Below are 24,193 nucleotides of genomic sequence, written 5' to 3'. Positions count from 1 at the left end.
TAGGCTCTCATGAAAACCCTAGTTTCTCATGAGAACCTAGGTCCTCTAGCGTAAACTAAGGTTTTCAAATGAGAACCTAGGTTCTCATGAAGACCTAGGTTCTCATGAAAAACCTAGTTTCTCATGAGAACCTACGTTCTCATGAAACACCTGGTTTCTTGGGATTGCATAAACCTAGTTTCTCATGAGAACCTAGGTTCACATGAAAAATCTAGTTTCTCATGAAAAACCTGCTTTCTTGGAATTTCATAATATATACCTGTCAACCGAGCGCAGAGACGTGTCCAACTTGCGAGGCCTTTACGAAAAACCCTCTTGTGGTTCAGGGTTTGATCCCAGAATCCCTCGGACACATACTCGTTCCGCTTACAATGCCACCACCGAACAAAAGGAAACCGAAAACAATTACATCAGGGCACATTTTAACGGGAGAGGAAATGTTTTAAGAACTAGAGGTATTAATATAAGGCGGTTCTAATGCGTTTCACATAATTATATTCGTTGGTTTGTATGCCAGTCCGTCACGGTTTCCGCGCTCATTTTCAGGAGCTTTTGAACCGATGTGCATGATAATTAAAATTATAGATCAACTTATGGTATCAAACGGAGATGCGCATATCGTTTTATCGTTCCAGTTTAACGAATTCGGAATGAGTTAATTGTAAATATTATTTTGAGACTAAAAATTGAAACAAACTCAGATCAATCGTTACATAATTTATTGTTACAGCATTAAATGAGTTTTAGATATTCAGTTCCCTTGATCGGGCCTCAAACGACTGTACGGTACAATTTTGTATTTTAAGTATGTATGTGATGTATTAAGCAATCATTATGGTATAAAAAGAAGTTTAATCACTATTGATAATGTGTAATAATGTATTATTCAATCGTAAGATATCGGCCCAAACTGCAAGAAAAACTTATGCCCTAAAATCTTTGTAAACATATTTCAATAACTTGAGATATCTGCAAAAATAAAGTTCTTAACGGCGTGTTTGCATTCTGTCCAGCCCGTGTGTAATCATATGTGAACCCCATTGATCCTGCGCCCTGAATGATATGTGTCCCGTATTACAAACGAGCAAGTGTATGCCGTCCGAAGCGTAATTCTGGAAACCTAGGTTCTCATGAGAACCTATGGTTCCCAAATGAAAACCACGGATTTAGTATTAAAGACGCGTTATTCTGGAAACCTAGGTTCTCATGAGAACCTAGGTTCTCATGAGAACTATGGTTCCCAAATGAAACCACGGATATGGCAAGCAGTTCGACGAATAATCCCAAGAAACTAGGTTTTTCATGAGAACCTAAGTTCTCATTCTGAGGACCTAAGTTCTTACCAGAACCTTGGTTTTCAAATGAGAACCTAGGTTCTCATGAAAACCTAGGTTCTCATTTGAAAACTTGGGTTCGGGAAGCCATGTGCAATCTTCAAGCGAGAACCTAGGTTATCATTCTGAGAACCATTCTGAGACCCTAGGTTCTCATGAGAAACCTAGTTTCTTGGGATTATGCGTCGAACCGCTTGCCATACACCTACGATACGTATATTTATATTATCTTAATGTTTATTTCTTATAATGCAAAATTACTGTATATATCTTTTCTAACGCACGTCTTGTGTGTTTATATGAAACAATTGATCATAAAGTTTAAATGGCGTGGTGTGATGTCAATTAATGCAACAATTCACTTCATATCGCCTTGTGTGGTGGCCCTGAAATTGAAAGCAACAACGTTCCAGTCGCTGTTTGTGATGACAATTAATTTATAATTTAAAGACAACTCTTATAAAATCGCTTTCTATGGTAACAGTTAATATAATATGACAATTTGTTTTACTGAAACTCAACAAAATTCGCATTTGTAATACGATTTATATTAAAAATTCGAATCGATGACAATGCATAATTCGATGAGAATTAATTCAAAATCTGAGAACAACTCACAGATAGTCGAGACCTGTTTATACAATAATTCAAGAACAACCTGGTTCAAGACTCTTTCTGTGACGGCACCTTATTTAAGTAAAACATGTTTCAAGAAGATGTAGTCTGTTTCAACGATGCAGAAAGACTGCGGGCCTAATGAATGTGAGTAAAGTGCAGTTCAATATTAGCCTTTGCCGTCCACAAGGCTATTCAGGGACGGCCATTTCCAATTTTGTTGTAATTTTCGTTTTAATTAAGTCTGTTTTTAGAGAAAATCAAGTTTATGCGGAAAGTGTCGTGCCTGATTAGCCTGTGTGGATTGCACAGGCAAATGTTGGACGACACTTGACGCACATACATTTAGCCCCGTTTTTCCGGAGCGAAAGCTGCTACCTTATTGTGGATTGTTGATAGTTACTCAGCAAGTTTGTAAAATACTTCATGATGTGGTATCTGATTAGGGAATCAATATTTGGTAAACATCAAGTTAATCAAAACCTGATCGTTTTAATTAAATTTCTGATGCAGTAATCAGTCATCACAGAGACATTGCCACAGCGATTAATTTAGAACAAGAAAGTCACAAGTTCGATTGCATCTGACATCACTATAAATGAAAAACTGCAATATCCTCTCGCTAATGTATTAATGGTTTTTCAGTGCATGCAAGATAATACCGGAAATTAAAGTGATGTTTACACCTTTATATGTGTGGAAGTGTGGCGTAGTGTTGCAACATACAAACATAACTGTATAGGCTGAACGTTATAACGCAACGCGAACTGATGACATAAAAGATATTATTTCATTACAACGTATTGATGTGTGTGTTTTTTTGTAATTTTTTCTCTCTCTCTGTTGATATATAACCTCCCGGCGAAGGAAAATAAAACGAGTTAAGCACTAATATAAAGTGATGGTGATGATGAATGCAACCACAACGACGGCGCCAATTATAGTATAATGGTATCATCTGAAAATGTACGGCAAGTACAGATTTTGGGATGACACTGATGTGCGGTACTACATACCTTTATCACAGTAGTTCAATTGTTGCTTCCTACATAACGGCAATGTTGCAGGAAACACGTGCTCGACATTTAATCGACTATTTTGTATGCTGTATAATACTCCACATAATAACATTCTTACATATGATTATCATTTATACAAATTATAGTTCTACAAATTGGTTGTGCTGAACTGTAAAAGAATATTATACATACAATGAACCACTTAGAGAACGATTAGAAAACAATATATCTGGAAAAATACGAATTAATGTTACAGACCTTTCACAATTGCAAAATGCATTTTTTTAAATCAATAAAATGGCGTAAAACGAAAAATGAAAAAAATGCTTCTTAAAAACGTGGTATTGGTTCCAAAAAACGTACCTATGATTCATAAACATAAAACAAAACTTTCGTGAATATGGATATACGCATGGACGCATTTTGGGTGTCATGTTGTTGGTAATTAGTAAGGTCATAATTACCAGGCGTCGTGATAATAAGACAGTACGAAACCAACCAGTGATATTTCCTTTTACAACGGCAATATTCCCAAGCTTTTTTTATTGACTCTCATTTTGATAAGATCTCGCAGCGGTCATTTTAAATAAGAATGTAGCACCCTACAACGATTGTGATAAAAAAAACGGTATGGTATGTTAGTTCTATGAAAATACATTTGAATGTGGAGAGTTAAATGAAACCTGAAAGCTCTTGAAACAATTAACGCATTCAACACGCTCACCTTAAAACTTCGTCTCCGATGAAATGCACCGAAATGTGGTCGACACATGTAAAGGGTATATGAAATTTGATGAAAGGTATCTGTGCGATTTATAAAAGGCTAAATTACATTTATATCGGAAGAGAAATGGGTAAATCTGTAAGATATTAAGGGGGCATGGGATATACTTTTCACCAAATTTCGAGTTCCGAAAGGCCGCAAACAGTCAAATTCATTTCATCAAAGCAGAAAATGACACAAGAAAGCCTTTTTGTGTCTGTGTCATAACATAGGCAACATACATTGAAAATACAACCAAAGACAAGGCTGGCTTCATCACTTGTAAAACTATGGCCCTCGATCTTTCTCCCCACCTACCTCATTTTTAATAAAAAATTGAGAAATCTGACCCATTTCATGACATGCACAGTACATTCAAACAGAATGCAATCCTAGTTTTGGCTACATTACTCATTCATTTCATCCCTGTGCTGTCTTTATTTACCTAGAAAAGTGTCTCCCATACGTTTAGATTTTTCACAATTTAACTTCAAAGTTCTGTTCTGTTTCTGCAGCGTGAAATATTGACTTCCGCCAAAAGTGAAAACCTCCTGTATGAAGTTTCAAAATTTCCTTGCTACGGAGCTTTCGCTAGTTTCAATGTGTTTCCCAAAATTTTGAGACATTCTTTCTGAAACCTTACACTAGAAATACATCTTATAAATACCTAGTTGATTTTTATAGACCATAGGTTACCCCTACGCTAAAGATATGTAATTTTCATGGACCCCCCTTTCACTGATATATCCCCTGCCACCTAAGCACTGCTTTCGAATGGACCACGGAGGGATATACACTGATTAACTAGTATGTGACTAGAGGAAAGGAGCATGCGCTTTCATAGCATTGTCTTCGCATATGTAACATATGTAAGTTTTGACAAGTCAGCGCTGGGTTTACACAATCAATAAGTACTCTTAAGAATTTGAATGTATGTAAAAGGTAAAAGAAAAGTTTAAACTGATAAAATGATAGCTTTCAAAATCAAGACTTGCTTGTACTGGCTTGAATAAATATTTTGTTGTGCTATTCTTTTATTTGGAGACGACGATACCGATGTTAGAAATGCGTCTCGCTTTGTGAAAACATGGTATAATGCTTGTGAGTAAAGTGTCGTCCCAGATAAGCCTGTCTTGTCCACACAGGCTGATCAGGGACGAAACTTTCCACTTGTATGATATTTTTCGTTTTAATGAAGACTCTCCTAATCGAAATCCCTGTTAAGTCGAATATGTCGCCCATGATAAGCCTGTGCGACCTGCATTTAGCTCCTTTTTTCCCTGATCGCGGCTTAAATATTGTGTAAGCTATGTATTGATAGCTCAGAGAGTGTTTGTGAAATTTAACGTGGCACTTTATGCTTCTCTGTTGCAATTTTCAAACTATAAAATATACAATTCTTTCATAATAAATCATATTTATCTCTGCTCTACAGAAAGTTACACGTGGCATTTATTGTACAGTAAGTGCTAGTTTTGCTACCTTTAAAAATATAGCTGTGAACATAACATTAAGCAACATTACATATTTTACTTTAATGGTACAGATTCTATTACATCCGCAGGACAGTTTATAATATGAAACGATACGCCGTTTGATAATATTTTATTAAATTCTCAGTGATTAATGAGAGAATCAATTGCTGATAATTTCTTACTATAATGACTAGGGACTACTAATCTGAATTTTATTATATATTTGATATATAGTTTTGATGCATTTTCTGTCAATGTCCATCAGTGTTTATCATATCAAGACATGAAGTAGAAATATAGATAAATTGAGGAATCTATTTATAAAAAACAACAATTACAAATCACAATTACTCATTAGTCATTAATACTCAATAATGAATTTGAATTATTTGACATCATAAAATGCCGTCATGTTAATTATGATTGCTTTGGATTTTAACCACCAGAGCTGGCCATCGGTAAAAACTTAATTTAAAAATCCGAGTCAGTTCTTAGCGTTCAATTATCCACCTTATTTAAGGCCACCTTTCAAATCATTTACTTTCACATTGCGAAATAAACAAAATAGTTATACCTACAAGTTACACCTTTCTAAACACTCTTCCGCCGTACATCTTCGACCCGTTTGCATTTTAAAGAGCATACTTTAAATCTGTATGTTTACCATTTTAAAAAACGCAAATGTGTTTTCATTTTGCGTGACGTGACCTTTTGTGGCCTTTGGGTGTCGGAATTTATACCTTGTTATTGTTGTTTTGCTCGGGTCAATACTAGAAAAACGAAGACGGTCATAGTCTCTAAGCTCAAACAAGTAATATTTTTTATCCACGGAAAATAATCGTTAAAATCCAACATGGTGCTGGAATCTTTATTCCTGTACCCAATTACAACGCATCAATAATAAGGTGGTTCTATTATAAAACGTCGAAAAAGTAACTAATATAAAAACAATTATTGCAAGCATGACATAACAATAAAATATGTTTACTGTCGGAATATTACTGTCAAAATAATAACCTCAGTAGAGTAGAACAATTACACTTGTACACTTGCTTAAGCGCTCACAAAAACATTTATTTTCTCACTTTACTGATAAAAAAAGTATTTACCTGAAATGCCCGGAAAGCAAACACATAGCCTCTTCAAAAAGATTACATATTTTTCATTGTTATTACTCTTAACATTATCAAAGTACACCATGTGCATTAACAAAGGTAAAATTCGTTGCTACCAAATTTGCTATATGTTGATAATATCAAGATAGTTCATACAAAATAACTGAACATCAGATGTTCATGATTGGATAAAAAGATCTTATTTTCTTATTTGGAGAGAATCCCATATTTTTCGAATTTTATTTTAATTTATTTATATTGGCAATGCGATGTTCTTGGTGTATGTTTAACTTAGTGAGGTTAATTTACACTGTCACATCAATAAAACATTCTCCTTGTTTTCGCCAAATCTAGCGAACACCCCCTCAGAGCCCGGGGTACGGGCGGGTAGAGAGAATGAGTCTCCTGGTTGTATATGAGTCCCCGTAACTCATTCCGGCGCGCCCGCGGTATCATCCGGCGCCCTTTGCCGTCGCATATCTCCCGAACGAACAGAGGGCGCGGCGTGTCGTACTCCGAAAAATAGACTTTTACAGGTCCGAAACACTTGTCAAATGCACAATTCGCGCACCCCGTTACACACGGGAAGCTTATCCGGTACATTTCGGTGACGGAAACAAACTTCGTATGTGTCAAAACTGCGGTGTTTTTACCTCGCGGGTTCTTTGTCCGTATCCATGGATATTTTTTCTCGTTTATGTCTGGTAGTTTAATATTACTTTTAACAATAGGTTTATTTTTATTATTATATTTATCTTTATGTTGTCTGTCGTAGCTTTGAGATAATTTTTTTCGTAACTGAATTTCACGACCGCTTATTTCTAACCTATTGACACTTCTTTTGTCATTGCTTGTAACTATTCCGTCCTCTATTTTCGCGCGGTGATGACCAATGTCTGGGAACGCTTCTATTCTGGGACTCTTTCCTCCTATGTGACATTTTGTATTCATTTTACTTTGTGTTCTAATTCCTACCTTGCCGCCTTACTGTCTCTCAAACAACTGATCGTTGCCTTTAACTAACATCGTGCATATTGATGGGTTAGGCCAATATTAAAATAAATTCATTTACAGTCCCTCCATGTTCCTTTCCATACAATTATTCCTGTCCCAATTTGTGTAATTGAAAACAGGCAAAAACGTGGATACATTGAAAATTGACTAACACAAAAATGTTGTTCTATACTTTTAAATTTATTATTTGTGAAATGAAAACACGAGTCGCTGTTTTGTTGATTTATATTGCATCAATAATTTCGGTTTACGAATATCTTATTTGCAAGAATTGACATTTCCGTTCTTGCTTTAATAGTTTCACATCTGTATATATTCAGTACAATACATATATATTTGGTCAATCGGTATGTTTCAAATGAACACACAACCAGACGGAAATATCATGCTTTGAATTGAGACCCTTTTAAATCAAATATCAGCCAGTATAAACAAAGATAGTATAGTCGATGGAATACTTAGCATTGATCTTCGTGTGTCTGTAATGTGCATTGAATAAAATGAGTCGCGTTCTGAGAAAACTGGGCATAATGCATGTGCGTTAAGTGTCGTCCCAGATTAGCCTGTGCAGTCCGCACAGGTGAATCAGGGACGACACTTTCCGCCTAAATTTGATTTTTCTTAGAAGAGACTTCATTTCAACGAAAAATGTCATATAAGCGAAAAGTGTCGTCCCTGATTAGCATGTGCGGATTGCACAGGCTAATCTGGGACGACACTTTACGCACATGCATTATGCCCAGTTTTCTCAGAACATGACTCTTATATTAACATATGTCATTGAAGAAGAAACGAGCAGCATTTTATATATGGCCTTATTTCAAGAGTTACGCTAATCAATCAGAACGACGATCCGACCAATGATTTGAAGCCAGCCGGAAGTCTATTCTTCATTAAACGGTTACACTCAGTTAATGTCAGTTTGTAGCAATTACATCGTAGATTGTATTACGTTGATCGGACTATTCAATTCTGCTATTTTTGTCTTAAAGCCAGTATGTTTGCAAACAATAATTAGTGGTATTTGTCGATAAATCAATCAAATTTAAAGGTTGTTCTTAACCGATGACGCGTTATACAATAAGTACATACGCATCGATAGAAGATTTTATTTATTTATGTCTATTATATGGTGACTTATTGTGCGCGTTTTCACAAAGCGAGACAAATTCAAACGACAAAAAGTACTAGTAGATAATATAACTAAGCTGAGTCCGTAAAAGACATGTACTATTTCTTACCGGATAGTCCGTGATGTTTTTGGTGCTACTTACGTCTTTAAACTTATTGGACATGATTTTCAAACCGGGACATACCGGTTTTTAGCATAGGTGCGTTTACGCACCTATGCTTATGGTATATACCACATTTCGAAAATCCACATCGATCGGTTTCCCATTTTGAAGCCTTACCTGATCAAAAATCAGACGAAATATCTATTTAATTTAGTATATGGTCATTCTTACATTTTTTTTTGGAAACGTTTTTCTAACGTTTTCTTCCAAGAATATTGCTGACACCGTTTTTAGTGAATTTTTCTAAGACCGTTTTATGTCAAAAAATCTTCTTATAACCTAAAACAAATTTCGTTCGTAAAACAATTCTATCTGCAGTATAAATCTCAATCTCCTACGCAGTGGCCTCCCTTATACTAGAAGTTACTGACCGGGCGAAGCAAGGGAAGTAACTGCTGTGAGGAGTTTCTATAAAAATCTGCATTCAGAAATCTGTATTCAGAACTCAATCTGTTGTGCACGTCTGCATCTAACGCTTACCACAAGTTTTACGACAAATTCTTGACGCAGACGAATAGGGTAGCGTCTATTTTCATTTGTGAAAAGAATAGTTCGATACAGATCTGTCCGTGCTTAAATTTTGAAAGGCTTGGGTAATTATTTTTCATAAGCGTTTCAAACATTGATGTTAATGGAAAGATTATCTATTTAAATAGTCGGTAATTGTTTGAAATTATTGATTTGAGAAATTCGCGGATGGCGATATCGAACTACATTATACCACGTGACGCCATTCTTCCCTGTATCTTGCACCTATGCTTTTAACGCCAAGGCGCTCTCGTTGATATACCGAAGCCGCGCGAACGAGAGTATATAGGCCTCGTTCTGGGAAAAAAATTCTTGACGCTTGTGTGTAAATTGTCATCCCAGATTAGCCTGTGCACTGCACATGCTAATCTGGGACGACACTTTCCCCCAGAATGGATTTGAGTTTAGCAGATACTTTATTTAAACGAAAAAAATCCATAATAGTTAGGAAGAGACTTTCTTAAATTAATATTCCATAAAAGGGGCGAGTGTCATCCTTGATTAGCCTGGGCGGACTACGAGGCTTATCTAGGACGACACTTGACGCTCATTAACCCATGTATGCCTAGCGTCTAGAACAAATGCCTTGGCAAACAGCGTAGACCCAGATGAGACGCAGCATGATGAAATTTCTGTAAGAAATATTCTAAATATAGAAATAAATAAAGTAGACACCCCTAATTTTGAAAATAAATTGATCCAATTTAAAAGGATGGGAGAGTCCACTAGGCATACATGGGTTAAACAATCCAAGGACTCGGCTGATATCTTGATAGCGCAGCAGCTACACTCGTTCAGTTGTCCACGTAATCTTATACCTCGACAACAGGATGACGATACGGTGGTAGATCAATATATTCAGGTTAATAGGAATGCAAACATGACACGCATTAATAGACCAAGGTTCAGTTCGTTGCCTGTTACATTTGATTATATTCTAAAACTTGCCACACGTTAGCGGTTTGCATACGCTACCGGCTCTCGAAATACAAAATAACGGAAATATTGGCACTTGTAGCAGGAAAGACATTAGTTTAACGGCCTCACAAAAAGCAACGTTTTTGATGGCATTAAGTCGGAGAAATAATTAACGTTGATACTAAAAGTTCACGACCGTTAATCATTATCTTTCCCTCTTTTTAAGATGCATTTATGCACTAGCTTAAAATACTTCCAAGATAGAGCCAAAGAGCGAAAGATTTTTGAAATACTTGGAGAAATCTTCATGTAGAGTGGGTTTTATTATAAATATGTCATCACATATTGCATTAGTTTAAAAATCGGAAAATATAGTGCGATTAAGCGATAAATTATTCATCCAAAAATTTACAGAAACATACAATCCCGAACCATTTGGAAACGGTAGGACCTTTATATACTTAAAATTATAATGGAGGAATTTTCACCCAATCGGAGTGCTAACGACCTCATACGAGTGCTTTTAACACAGCGAATGTTATTTGCCTCTTTAATGCTGAAAATTGAAAAACATTAGTGTATAGCTGCATATAAAATAATAAACTCGACTTTAATCGCTTAGAAGAAAAAAACACACAAAAGCGTTAATTGTATAAAATGTCGATATCACATCGCTTTTGCTCAATAAGGTTCAATGAGATCTCATGCAAATATGTCAAGTTTACAACATATAAGTGTTGATTTCACGTACTTAAAAAGTTACTAATTGCATATGTACAATTGATACATCGATTACAATTAAGGAATAGTACAAAAAGCCATAAATGTGTTCAAAATTTAAAAAATGCAAATGATAAAAATAATTATTTAAAAAAAAAATCGTCTGCAACCATCGCTTTATGGAACTACGAAAAATACTATACTTTGCACCGAAACAATCGACAGTTGATCGCAATGGTTCGCATGCATCGTCTTGATTTTCAAAAACAACAACTAATACAATTGCCTAGATTGACCTCAATATATGATTAGAGGCATGCTATGAACCATCATAGCAAACGTGGCGGTGGTAACCAAGCATTGGCACCTTTGTGAGTAGACGAGTATGCATTCGCATGTGTATATAACTGAAAGCCACGTGCTAAATTTAATGTAAGCCATGTTAAGTATATAACATTAAGAATGAACTGAAGTTCAACGATCTTCAACAAAATCTTGTAGATGCAACATTTTTTATATTATAAATTTTGTAAGTATAGATTACGACGACGATGAAACTAGTCAACTACATTTCGAAAGTTGAATTCAGTTTTTCGTGTCAACTGCCGTCTGATAATAATTTTGGATTTAAAACACCATCGAACACTTCATAACAACATTCACTTTATTTCGTGTCACTCAACCGTTGTTACTCTTTTCTGTGTTAAAGGAACTTGATCACAGATGGTCGCATTTTGTAAAATGTCATTTTATTTTTTCCTTAAAAATCTTAAATATTTGCATTTTTTTTTAAATACCATATAAGTAAAGTAGAACAATACTGGCATCGGTCACTATGATATCGTTTCGGTGATGTAGTGTAGCCTTTGTGATTCATGTCCTTCGCATACGACTTCAAACAGATGATAATTACGCTAATGCCAACAATCTAGCGGTCAATTTTTATTTTTGAAATAAAAATATAAAAAGGCCAAGTTGGAAAAACAAAAATTGAGATTTAAACGGTAAAATACAAACAGGTTCACAAAAAAACACACAAACAAAACACACACAAACAAAACAACACATTTGTATTCATAAGTATGTATTATATAAATTGTAATGGTACAGAAAAAAATGCGTGTAATATCCTAGACTTTTAATTTATGCATTATAATTTTTTATTTAAATACATAGGGAGTACAGGAAATTAAATTCCATTCATGATCTGTTCGATTTATATCCTGTTTTTGTCTTTGTACATAAAATTTATTTTATTATTATGTTGATGAACGAATTTAAAAAAAACACTGTTGGATGCACTCGTGTAACAAAGACTAGATTTTCTATTTACATTTAAATATGATATGATAAATCGAGGCAAAACTTACATAATAATATAAGAAGTTATATACATTGTCATCGACTTTTATGACTCAATCACTTTAACAACATTACAACAATTTGCGATTTTGCATACGTAAAGTTCATGCATATAAAAGCACTATGTGAGCACTATAAACATCGTATGTTGTATGTACATTCGTGGCGCAAAGCCAATAGTATCATTGTATAACTTACAGTGGTGACTTTCGCTTAGAAGTAATTACAGCTATTTACCATACTTTGTATTTTTTATATTTATGACTTTGTTTAATGACCATTTCTATATTTACTAGTAAAGCACACAATCGGATCGCTAACGACATGTTGTTTCAACCAATACTAGAAAAAGTCAAAGCGTTATATTATTAAACAATCGTTTGATTCGATATGCTGCATAATATGAAAGGAATAGGCATAAGGTCAGCACATGTACAATGTCAATGTTTCTTTCACATCTGTCTGTTGTCCTGAATAATAATTCGAAGTTTGAAGCACCTGTGCAAAGTACACGTTGTAGAAATCTATAATGTCGCACATCAAGGCAGGTCTTGTTCACAGCTACAATCTAATAGGTCGAGAATGGGAGAACGCGTAGCATGTTTTCGTTCTCAACTTCCGGAGCAACCGGAAGGGATTGAAGCTGACGACGGTGCTGTCCACGAGCGCCGCTCTATCGTCGTAGAGCGTGTAATCCTGTACGGAAGTGGGACCGCAGTCGTCGCTGTCTGAGCTGGTTGCTTTGGCGACGTGACCGTAGAGCGGGGTGTGGGTGGGGGGTATAGCGCTTGGGCGGTGTATCTCGAGGTCCACAACATTAACTCTGCTTCTGCAAAAAAATGGTTACGTGACAAAATGTTTACCGTTATCGCGGGGAAAATTTGAAAAATTATTTAGACAAATATCCATAATAAATAAACATGCACTATTGTTCAAGTAATTCCTCATATATGCATTTTCCCATTCTATTAATATACCCTACGTACGTCCGCTGTACTTCGGCTGTTACACATTGACACATACATTAGTGAATTCCGGATATACAAGTTACACATGGCTCAAGAAGAAAGCTATTTCATCTTCGTGTGTATTTAGTTATACATAACTTCCCATAATGTAAAACGCATAGATATTTTACATATATTCTATCAGTGTATAAATTCTCTAAATATGTACCCACCTAATGCATTTAGAGACGCTTACAGACGTCGACCGTGACACGTTCTCACCGTTGACCCGGATGATGAGGTCACCAGTTCGGAGCCCCGCCATCTCAGCACATGACGACCCGTCCACGCGACCGACCTTGGCAGGACACGCGTCTACCACAGAGAAACCAAACGAACCGCGTGAAGAGCGTAGCACCGAGATCACGTGACGGGAGTCGTCGGGAACCGACTGGTTTACTTCCGGAACTAGATACTCTACGATCGGTGATGGTCGCAGCTCCATGGTCTGCAAGACAGGAAGATGAGGTCTATTCCTGGAAGGGACGGTCAGGTGTTTTCGGCAGCCGGTTGCTTCTGAGAGAAGTTGGTACCAGCGCGTTTCCGGAAGCACTTCAGATTTGGGCAGATGATAAACACCAAACGACATGCATCCCATAAACTCCGTGCTCCTGAAGTAACACATGCAAAAAATAATTAAACGTGGTTGATACAAATTCTGTATATATTTGTCATTTTATTGAACATAATCTAATAGTGTTTTCAGCAAATTGAAATACATGTATACAACTACTATATGGCCCAACTATATAAGCGGTACCAATGACATAGGTTCAATAATGATTATAATTGTCAACAGGCAGAAATTATTTTTATTAAGAAACAAAAAACTTGCGAACCTACCCTTTCCTATGTTACGTATTCATAATTTGTAATAAATGTTACTTGAATAACAATGCGACGTTTTAACTTTCCGTTACTTACCCAGACGTTGGGTTCCTGTTCCACACTGCTATCAGCACGCGCCGTGATTCGTCCTCTTCTCCCACCTCACTAACAGCAGACGACAAGTTCATTTTTTAAATAAAATTGTGTAATAAGATAAAAAGCTATCTTTTATCTAATCAAACTTCATAGCATTATGGTACCATTTTGTTTTTATGAAGACCTCTCACATTTTGATGGCTTTGATATTACGCAGACAAAACATTTCTTTACTTGCTATTTGCACATGATATGAAGAATTATTTCAAAATGATCTAGGAAATTACTTAATGTCTTAAAATAGTTATGGCAAAAATTGACGTTAAACGTTTCTTTTTATTCATTAGTATACAGAATTAACGACAGCTTATGAATAAAACGGCAACTTGTCAATAGCTAAAAGGTTAGCGTACAATGAGAACTTCTCGTTAAAAACCGGACAACTCGAGTTCTTCACCACGCCTGTCCGGCAGCGGGTCGGAGCGACCCCGTCGTCGTCGGGGATTAGGGAGATCATGACGAACGTATCCGGCTGCAGCTGGGAGCCGGAACTGATATGTCGCCCCTGGACCACGTGCACCGTGACGAGACCGTAGTTTAGGTACACCGAGAGCTTCAACTGACCTAGAGTTACACGATTCATACTTGTAAATACAGATACAAACGATGCAGTGGGGTTCCTGTATATTGTACAAATGGCATGTTGGTAGCTAACTTCAGTTGTTAAATCTGTCGTTGCGACAATAATAACAGACTGAAAGCCACCTCGCGTACAGTCATTAACTAGGTGCCAAGTCATTCATTCATTTTTGAACGGTATGTCATTCAGTTAATATAGTCCCTCGTGTTTGTTACTGTACAGTAAGGAAGTTATTAAGCAAAATGCTGTACACTAGATTTTCAGTGGTGTCAATCATTCAATGAGACGTGTTCTGATAAAACTGGTTGTAATGCATGTTCGTAAAGTGTCATCCCAGATTAGCCTGTGTAGTCCCACATGCTAATCAGGGACGGCACTATTCGCCTTCACTGGATTTTCGTGTAGAATAGACTTAGTTTAAATGAAAAATACATTAAAAGCGGAAAGTGTCGTCCCTGATTAGCCTGTGCGGACTGGGATGACACTTTACGCACATACATTAAGCCCCGTTTTCTCAAAACGCGATTCCAACAGTTGTACAGTCATTCATATAGCAAATAATGTATATTAGCCAGTCATTCAGACAATAGGTTCAAAGTACATGTAACTCATCCAGTCACTAGTTTTAAAGTCAGTCAGTAAAAAGTTACACAGTCTAACATTCAGTCACTAGTTGTAAAATCATTCAGTATTAAATTAAGCAAAAAGTTTCACTGTCGTTGATTCTTTCAATAGTTATAAAGTCAGTCAGTACTTAAAACAATAGCTGCACGGTCTTTCATTCAACCAACAGTTGTAAAATTGGTCGTTCGGTCACTAGTCATAAATGCAGTCACACGATCTATAAGTATGAAAAGGGCCATCAAGGGCTTTCCTATTGACGAAATAACATTTTTCGAAATTGTTCATACATATTCAAAACCATAAAAGAACTCTAGGGGGCTAATTAACACACCATTTGTACATACTGGTAAATGCATCTTCATTTACGAGAAATAATCGTTTGAAACAGATAAATTTATCAAGCTTTACAAACGCGCAACAATAGAAAAAATTGGAGTGTTTCTGTTGCAATCGCAATTTGGATTGTTAAATCGTTAAACAATAACATAAGTAGAGTTACTTTGTTTTGTTTATATTTCTTTAATTATTTTTTGATTGCATTGTTTAAATAATTGAGCACTTCAGTTCCGATGTTGAAACTATCAATGTAAGACATTTAATGATAAACTTAAACCAAGCCTGTTTAACAGTACTTTTCAGCCAGTAGTTGTAATGACAGCCATTCCGAAAATAGATGCACAATAAGTCAGTCAATAGTTGTATGGTCAGTCATTCGGTCATATTGTATGTCGTTCGGTCATAACGTCAGTCATTCGTTCCTGTTCTCAGTCATTTGTTCATTTTGCCAGTCGTTCAGATAGGGTCAAAACAGACCATGTTGTTTCATGGTAATATTATACATATTTTGTGACAATAATTGAGCATACTGTTCACAACTTTTTAAGTCACAAAACAAACGTTCGAAAACACAACAGTGAAGTTATAAATTTGGTCATAGTAAATAATATCAGACCTTAGACCAATCAATTATCAGTTGATTATTTACCCATACATCGTAGAGTAAGTCATCAAGTCAATAATCGTACAATTTGTCATTAAGCCAATTATCGTAAAATGTGTCATTAAGCCAATAATCGTATTGTTAGTCATAAGGTCATTAATAGTGCAGTTAGTCATTAAGTCAAGAGTCGAACAGTTAGTCATTAAGTCCAGAGTCGAAGCATTAGTCATTAAGTCAATGGTCGTACAATTAGCCATGAGGTCAATCATCGTACAATTAGTCATTAAGGCAATACAGTTAGTTTTAAAGTCAATAATCGTACACTTAGGCACATGTTAGTGTTCATGTGTCGTATGAATAGATATCGTTGCGGGAAAATACAATGGAATTAAATATGCACAACAAAAATGAAAACGAGCATTTTGTATCTACATACATCTATTTTATCAGACCACATCTGGCGTTGCAATTTCGGCAATTGCCATAAGGGACACTGATTTTTAAGTTTATTTTATGAAAGTTGTACGACATTTTCGTTGATTTTGAGTAGTAATGTTACTTTAAGAAGAACATGTGTCGAAAAATGTGAAATAAGCCACATATTTAATTCTGAAATCGAAAAAGTATGTTCAGTCGAATTCGCAAGCATGTATATCATGCATGTACGATGTGAACCTAAATATAGTTAACGGTTCATTTTAAAGTGATATTATGGGCATCTAACAGTTTATAGGTGAATATCGCAACCTTAGTTTATTTTTGGTGTGTTCATTACATATACACTTATATTTGTTAATGCAGCATCAACATAGTAATACAGTATCCCGGAAAGCGAAACAAAAAATAATGCATTTGAATATCAACCGTACTTTCGTTTTGAAAACTGACGACAGAAATGATTCGATTTACGATGTGAATCAAAATGTTTGTTTTAGTGCAGATTCGATCATACGACACAAAGACACTATTTCGTTTTACGGATCATTTCGGCTTAGAGAACTCACCAGTCATGTAAAATATCGAATATAATATATATATTTTTAAACAACTGGAAGCAAGATGAATTGCAGATAATCGGTCATTAACCACATTTTAACTAACTCGTTTAACCTGTTAATTCTGTACAGCTCAATTCAACAGTGAAAAAATGCCCATAATATCACTTTAAATTCCTGCAACGATATCTATTCATTCGACACACGAACACTAACTTAAAAGACGAATGATTCGGTTATTTTAGGAAAATATTTACGAAATATCTTCGTCTCAAGCGGCTCGGGGCGCTAATTTGTATTTGCAGCATTTCATGAAATTCGTCTTAAATGTATCATTTTTCTTGCCTTTTTGTGTTATTGTAACAAATGTTTATCAATATATTACAATTTAACACATACAAAAATCGTATAGTCTCGCTTAAGTTAATAGTTTTACGTTCCCATAATCTGTCAATAGCTTTACTGTCTGTAATTCCGTCACTAGTTAGTAGTTAAACACTTAATTGTAAAGTCACTAGTTTTTCAGTCAATTATTCAGTCACTAGTTGCAAAGTCAGCAATTCAGTCAATAGCTGTAAAGTCATTTTTCAGTCAAACATTGTGCTGTCTGTTGTTCGGTAAATAGTTATATATAAACTTAATCTGTCAGTAGTTGCAGAGATATACATTCATTTTTTTACAGGCATTATCAGTAAATTGTTACTCAGCCAGGCATTCAGTCAATACTTGTACAGACAGTCATTCATTTCATAAGTTTCCTGTCCTTAATTCAGTCACGGAGCGTATCATATAGAGTCCGTGATTCAATCAATCATGTACTTTAAAGTCGATTAGTAAATGCTGTATTGTCAGTCGTGCAATCAATATGAAGTACTAAGTAAATCTTAAGTGCAGTTATTGCATTGGTAGTTAAACAGCTAATAAGTCAATAGATTAATATTTAATTTGTAGTCATTCAATCATAGACTGTACAAATGATTCGATTTGTGGTTATATGTAAACAACATATATTAGTTCTGCATCATACAATGTGATTTTGGCTATTTTTTACAAAACAAATAACAAGTTTTATTCTTATGCACGGATCAAAATATACTAATTAATTAGATATTGCTAATAAAGTTAAAAATACTACATGTACACCAATGTACAATCACGGACTTTAGATGAGCCCCATGGAGTAATGTATCCGGTGAGTGATCAAATAGTAACTGTATGATACGGTAATTCCATCACATTTACATTTTAAATTCAATCTACACATTTTGGTTTGGTACCTACAATTACATAAAATTATTCTTTTTAAAAAGTTCAGTGGTAGCTCATTCATGCCCCTAAATTCTTTACTTGTATTAATTAATCAATTCAAAATTAATCACCAGTTTGCAAATATATGCCCCTGATGTAAGCCAATAATAGGTGTCATGAACACCTCAATGTAGGTATACTTCTAGTAGTTATCTATACTTTTATTAGTTAATTAAGTAGTAAGTCAATGAATTTTTACCGTTCATTCAGTAAGTTTTTATATCAATTATTGGTTGAAGTGAGATTCATATAAAGGATTCACTTCATTAATAAAATTCATAGACGAAGAAAATATGGGATGGTAAACAAGAAAATTAACCTCGGAGAACCTATTGTAATTAGTACATCAACATTTACAACCCTTAGTTACGGATGAGCAGCAAACAGCATAAAACCTGAACAGACTGCGCGTTACTCGGTTTTATTCTATTTGCACGAAGCAATTTTCACTTTGCCTGTGCTTGGGAGAGGGTTAACCCACTTATGCATAGCGTCAAAAAAAAAAGTTCTTGGCAAACAGCGTAGACCCAGCCTCATCAGGGTTTGAGCTGTTTGCTGAAAGGAATTTCTGTAAGAAAAATTCTAAATATAGAATAATACTAGACATCCGTAATTTTGGAAATAAATTGATCCAATTTAAAAGGATATGAGAGTCCACTAGGCATAAATGGGTTAATACAAGTGCTCCTATTATTTAAGTGCCAGCGTACACAGAAATCTACGAACAGTTTGATAGAACGTACCTTTCATGAACACACCTTTCCTCTTACTGTGTCGAGATCTGGGTTCCATGGTCAGCGTATTCCACAATGTTTACGTATCTGCTAAATATGCGTTTATTCTTTATCAAATTAACAAAGACACGTTTAAACAAGATTATCACTTATCTTTAATATAATATGGTAATGTCCATCGATATTCTAAAACAAAAATATATCACTTCAAATATATAGATGTTAAAATAATGAACGATGACAAACTTATTAATTAAAACTGAGTAGTAAGTCAACGATTGGGTAAACGATTTCACGCTTTGACATTCACAGGTGTGAACTACCATGATTGGATAGAGTCGATGCATACTTTAATATGTCACCCATCATTAACAGCTCATGAATATTAATGAGGTACCGCCCACTGTGCATGCTCCCGTAAGAGTGTGAATTATGGGGCCCCTTTTTGACACTTGACAATATACCTTATTCAGGAAACAGATAGTCCCTACCGTTGCACCACCAACTGGTTGAACATCGTTTTTGCTATTAAAAAAAATAATCATATATCGACCAAAATTCATGTGATATTCTAAGACAACGATCATACCTAAACATAGACTAATGTTTAACTATCAAGTATAATTATGCACATTGTGGTTGATTGTAGAAAAGTTTTTGCGATTCAGAAACCATATATCAACCGGGTCGTGTCGTCTGGATCATGTCCGGCGACGACTGTGATGCTGTGTATTGTTGCCTTTCAGTTGGCAATATCTAGTATATTCGAGCTCCTGTCAGTCTAGACTGTGATACGTGACCGTAACCTCAAATTTATGCTTACGATAAAGTTGGACGCACATTTTTTTACCATCAAAAAAACATAAAAAAACAAAAATATAGAAAAAACAATATATATTGCATATTATAATTTATGTACATATTTTTCTAAGGTTATAATGAAATATATAAATTAAAACCAAATTTCATAATGCAATATACAAATTAAAACCTAAATACAGTTTTCTTCCTAATTAATGTATTATGATGTACATATAATTACAGTGTTTACAAAGACTGTATTTAAGGAAACACATCAATGAAAACTTGATATAATATTTGTGTGTAAACTGCGAAAGTAAATGTAACACATTTTTGCCGCCAATCAAAACTGTCTTTGAAATTAAATGCCGACAAATTATATTAATCAAAGTCATTGTAATTAAAATCGGTGTGCGTTTCGTTAATTTGCAGATAATAGCCCCATTATTATTCTAATTATTGTTAGTTTGTTAATGAAATTGAAAGATGAGCCGCCATTATTGTTATTCTTGCTCTTTCGCCAGTAGATGTGGAGCCTCTGATGTTTTTAAATGACTTTGAACTTCAAAGAAATGACATATTTTAATTTAAGGTTTTGTGTCCGGTAAATTTGTATTAATGCAAAATATGTGTATAAAGCATTTGCTTTATACAACAGTTGTGAAAACCAACATACGGTTATAAGCGCCGTTTAATCGCTTTTCTATAATTTAACATGCATACAATCGCATGAAACAAACACATACGTTATGGCATGGGTAAGAATACGTTAAGGATGGGTTAATTAAAGTGATACTATGGACATTTTTCACTGTTAAATTGAGCTGAAAAGAATTAACAGGTCGAAAGAGTTAGTTAAAATGTGGTTACTGACCAATTATCTGCAACTCATCTTGCGACCAGTTGTTTATTAAAAATATATGATAATTTACATGACTCACCCAGTCCTCTAAGCCGAAATGATCCGTAAAACAAACTGGTGTCTTTGTGTCGTATGAACGAATCTGCACTAAAACTAGGTTCACATCGTACATGCATGATCAGTTGTCAAACGAAAGTACGGTTGATGTTCAAATGCATTATTTTTTTTCTTTCCGGGATATTGATTTAGTATGTTGATGCTGCATTAACAAATATAAGTGTACATGAAGCGAAAACACCAAACATAAACAACGGTTGCGATAGACACCTATCCTATAAACTGCTACATGCTCATAATATCACTTTAACTTATCGTATTCTTTCGTTTTACAAAAAAGCACTCAACAGTTGTGTACATGCGCGTGTGATGAATCAAATGCTTTTTCATATTGGTAGCATATTATTGTGATTTTGGAAACACAATGTAGACAATTATTTGTTTCTGATATATCTTGGGAACGTTTATTTGGAATATTATAAACGTCAATCGGACCAACGACGATTAAAAAAAATCTTAAGATTATAAAAATTATTAATATCACTTTTCCCACTATCTAGTACGCAAATGCCTCGGGATTTCTTTTGCATCTGAGTGAACGTCGCGACCTTATTTCCGCTAAATGTTAGCTTTTTGAGAAAACTGGGAATAATGCATGTGCGTAAAGTGTCGTCCCATATTAGCCTGTGCAGTTCGCACAGGCTAATCAGGGACGACACTTTCCGCTTAAACTAGATTTTCAGTAAAAGGGGACTTCCTTTAAACGAATAATACCATTAAAGCGGAAAGTGTCGTCCCTGATTAGCCTGTGCGGACTGCACAGGCTAATCTGGGACGATACTACGCGCATGCATTATGCCCAGTTTTCTCAGAACGCGACTCTAATGTAAGCTTTGTACCAACGCTCGATGCCAAATACCACCGTTGTCATTAGATGCAAAGTGATAAAATTACGCGGACCGTTTACAGGGAATTCTAAATACATCTATTATTTGTTATTATAAGAGTAATCGCGAAAGATGAAACACGTTTCTGAATTCCAAGATTAAGGCATTCAAAAGTCCCCAACAATACATCAACGCCAAAGAAAGCGCGGGTTTCCAAGGATGGCGTTATATCACGTTGTTGTGTATCAGGCCCCGAAAGTGTGCTCCGGACACTCCAGACTTGAAAGACGTTTATTGCGAACTTAACATATCATCATATGAGTCGTGTTCTGAGAAAACTGGACATAATGCATGTGCGTACAGTGTCGTACGAGCTCACGAGTGGCATTTGCTGGGAGTTCTGTTAAACGTGAAACACGTACTTTTCATATATTTACGATAACAAACTTAAGGGATCATTTGATTGACCTAGGTTACCCATATTCAATAAAACTAATCATACACAGTCAGAAAAACATGGACACTAACATTAAAGGTAGAATGACATAATGTTCATCTATATATTAGCCGCGTCATGTGATATTTGCTCTTATGTCATATTCAGCCAGTGTAGCTCCGAACTAGCTTGCATCTCCGCGCAGTCTGTTCATGAGAGAACCTCTCCGCTGTATGCCTGACTTAATAGAGGTCAACTCAGCTTTTGACCAGACGATTGAGATGGCCTGTCTGGAGTTTCACTGGCCGCATATGGCATAAGACCCCTTTTTGCATGACGCTGTATATTATATATATATAGTCTACATATATGCTCTGAAAATATATGTCATGGATATCATGCCGTCATAGAATATGGTACACCCCAATACTATGGTCATGTCGGATTAGTTTATATCGACTTTCTGTGAAATAACATGGTATGTCGTCATAGTTTTGTAGGGTTTTCCCTCTTAATTTTACTCGCCATAACGACATTAAGTTAAAGTCTCGACGTAAATGTTTCCGGCTTTTTACGAAAACATATTTGGTCGACATGATCTAAGTCGACAAATCAACGACAAATCAACGTAATTTTTGGCGTCATGCTCTTGCAAAAATGACTTGCCATCATCACCCCCTGTGCGTCGATAATCCAAACTGAGTAAGATAATTCAAACTGAAGAAAAAATGGCGACAGAAATAAAGACTCCAGTCATTTATTTCTAAGAACACGTTTATTTAAGGTAAGTTGTGACATACTAAACGTTTCTTTTTTTATAAAATGTTATTTGCCGGGTACAATGCGCTAATAAACCCATAACAATTAAAAACAATTACGTCGAAATAAAATGAATATGTGTGAAAATCTGGAAAAAGTCAATGAAATTGTCGAAAGTTTTAGGATAAAAACAATTATTATCGAAAGTTTTTAATGTTTTAATGCTTGGTCTTATGCATTAACCTTTCATATATGTATGTACAAAATTTGATATGCGTAAATGCTCGAAAACGCAATATATTCGTATTTGTTTGGGACAAGAATATACAAATTGGATAATGACCTAACTAGTGTATGGATAATTCCAAACTAACATTGGGAAATCGATGGATAATTACCAAACTGCAAGACGTCTTTATGTAAAGATCTATGTAAAACGAACACTCGTGTAAAATGTTTCGAGTTTACAAACCGTCCGGGACGGTTTAGGACAGTTTTGGACCGTTCGTGCACATAAACCGTCCGGGTCGGTTTAAACTGTCCGATACGGCATTATTGATGGAGTAGAGTATGGTATTTATATCAACCAATCAGACCACTTCTTACAATAATGCCTTACTTTATAAGTTTTACGAGCGTAATGTTTTATCGTTGTCATCTGGAGCGACGCAATTTGTCTCGGACAAAACATGAATTACAAAATATTCAATCAATCATTGGTGCCAAAAACGTCAGAGTTAAAAATTAATATTTTAAGTACTCGAAATAAATGTGTTTGCCCACAAAGTATCTCTGACATTGGTAACGAATTTCTTCTTTTACAGTGCATTTTTATATATATAGAAGGAACCGAACAGGTTAAATAGACTGAATAATACTTTTTCAAGTAAACAATTGACAAAAATACCGCAAGCAAAGCCGGAGATTGCAAATGTTATGAATTCGTTCAAGAAAAACTGTTGTATTTTTAATTATTGATATTTTAACTTTATGATAAAAATATACTGCATCTAACATCATTTTTGATTCAGGACTACTCTGCAAAACCTATGCCGTACGTT

General features: G+C 35.3%; 1 protein-coding gene across 1 annotated transcript; it reads right to left on the bottom strand.

Annotated features, from left to right (window-relative positions):
• Positions 1 to 11,954: 11,954 nt before the first annotated feature.
• On the bottom strand, positions 11,955 to 19,388 carry LOC127862754 (regulator of G-protein signaling 3-like). The gene is made up of 5 exons (XM_052402009.1): positions 19,340 to 19,388; positions 14,503 to 14,713; positions 14,090 to 14,158; positions 13,339 to 13,776; positions 11,955 to 12,987 (listed from the first exon to the last, which is right to left on the bottom strand). The coding sequence occupies exons 1-5, from the start codon at positions 19,386 to 19,388 to the stop codon at positions 12,720 to 12,722; spliced, it is 1,035 nt and encodes a 344-aa protein (XP_052257969.1). The 3' UTR covers positions 11,955 to 12,719.
• Between the last annotated feature and the right edge of the window lie 4,805 nt (positions 19,389 to 24,193).

The sequence above is a fragment of the Dreissena polymorpha genome, chromosome 16 (genome assembly GCF_020536995.1).
Source record: "Dreissena polymorpha isolate Duluth1 chromosome 16, UMN_Dpol_1.0, whole genome shotgun sequence".
NCBI classification, from domain to species: Eukaryota; Metazoa; Mollusca; class Bivalvia; order Myida; family Dreissenidae; genus Dreissena; species Dreissena polymorpha.
This window is presented reverse-complemented; position numbering and strand designations above follow the sequence as displayed.

Coding starts and splice junctions, on each gene's coding strand:
- LOC127862754 (XM_052402009.1), bottom strand. CDS start 19,388: ATGGAACCCAGATCTCGACACAGTAAGAGGAAAGGTGTGTTCATGAAA. Junction 14,159..14,502: donor TTTAACGAGAAGTTCTCATT/GTACGCTAACCT, acceptor GTCTGCTGTTAG/TGAGGTGGGAGAAGAGGACG. Junction 12,988..13,338: donor AGCGTCTCTAAATGCATTAG/GTGGGTACATAT, acceptor ATTTTTTTGCAG/AAGCAGAGTTAATGTTGTGG.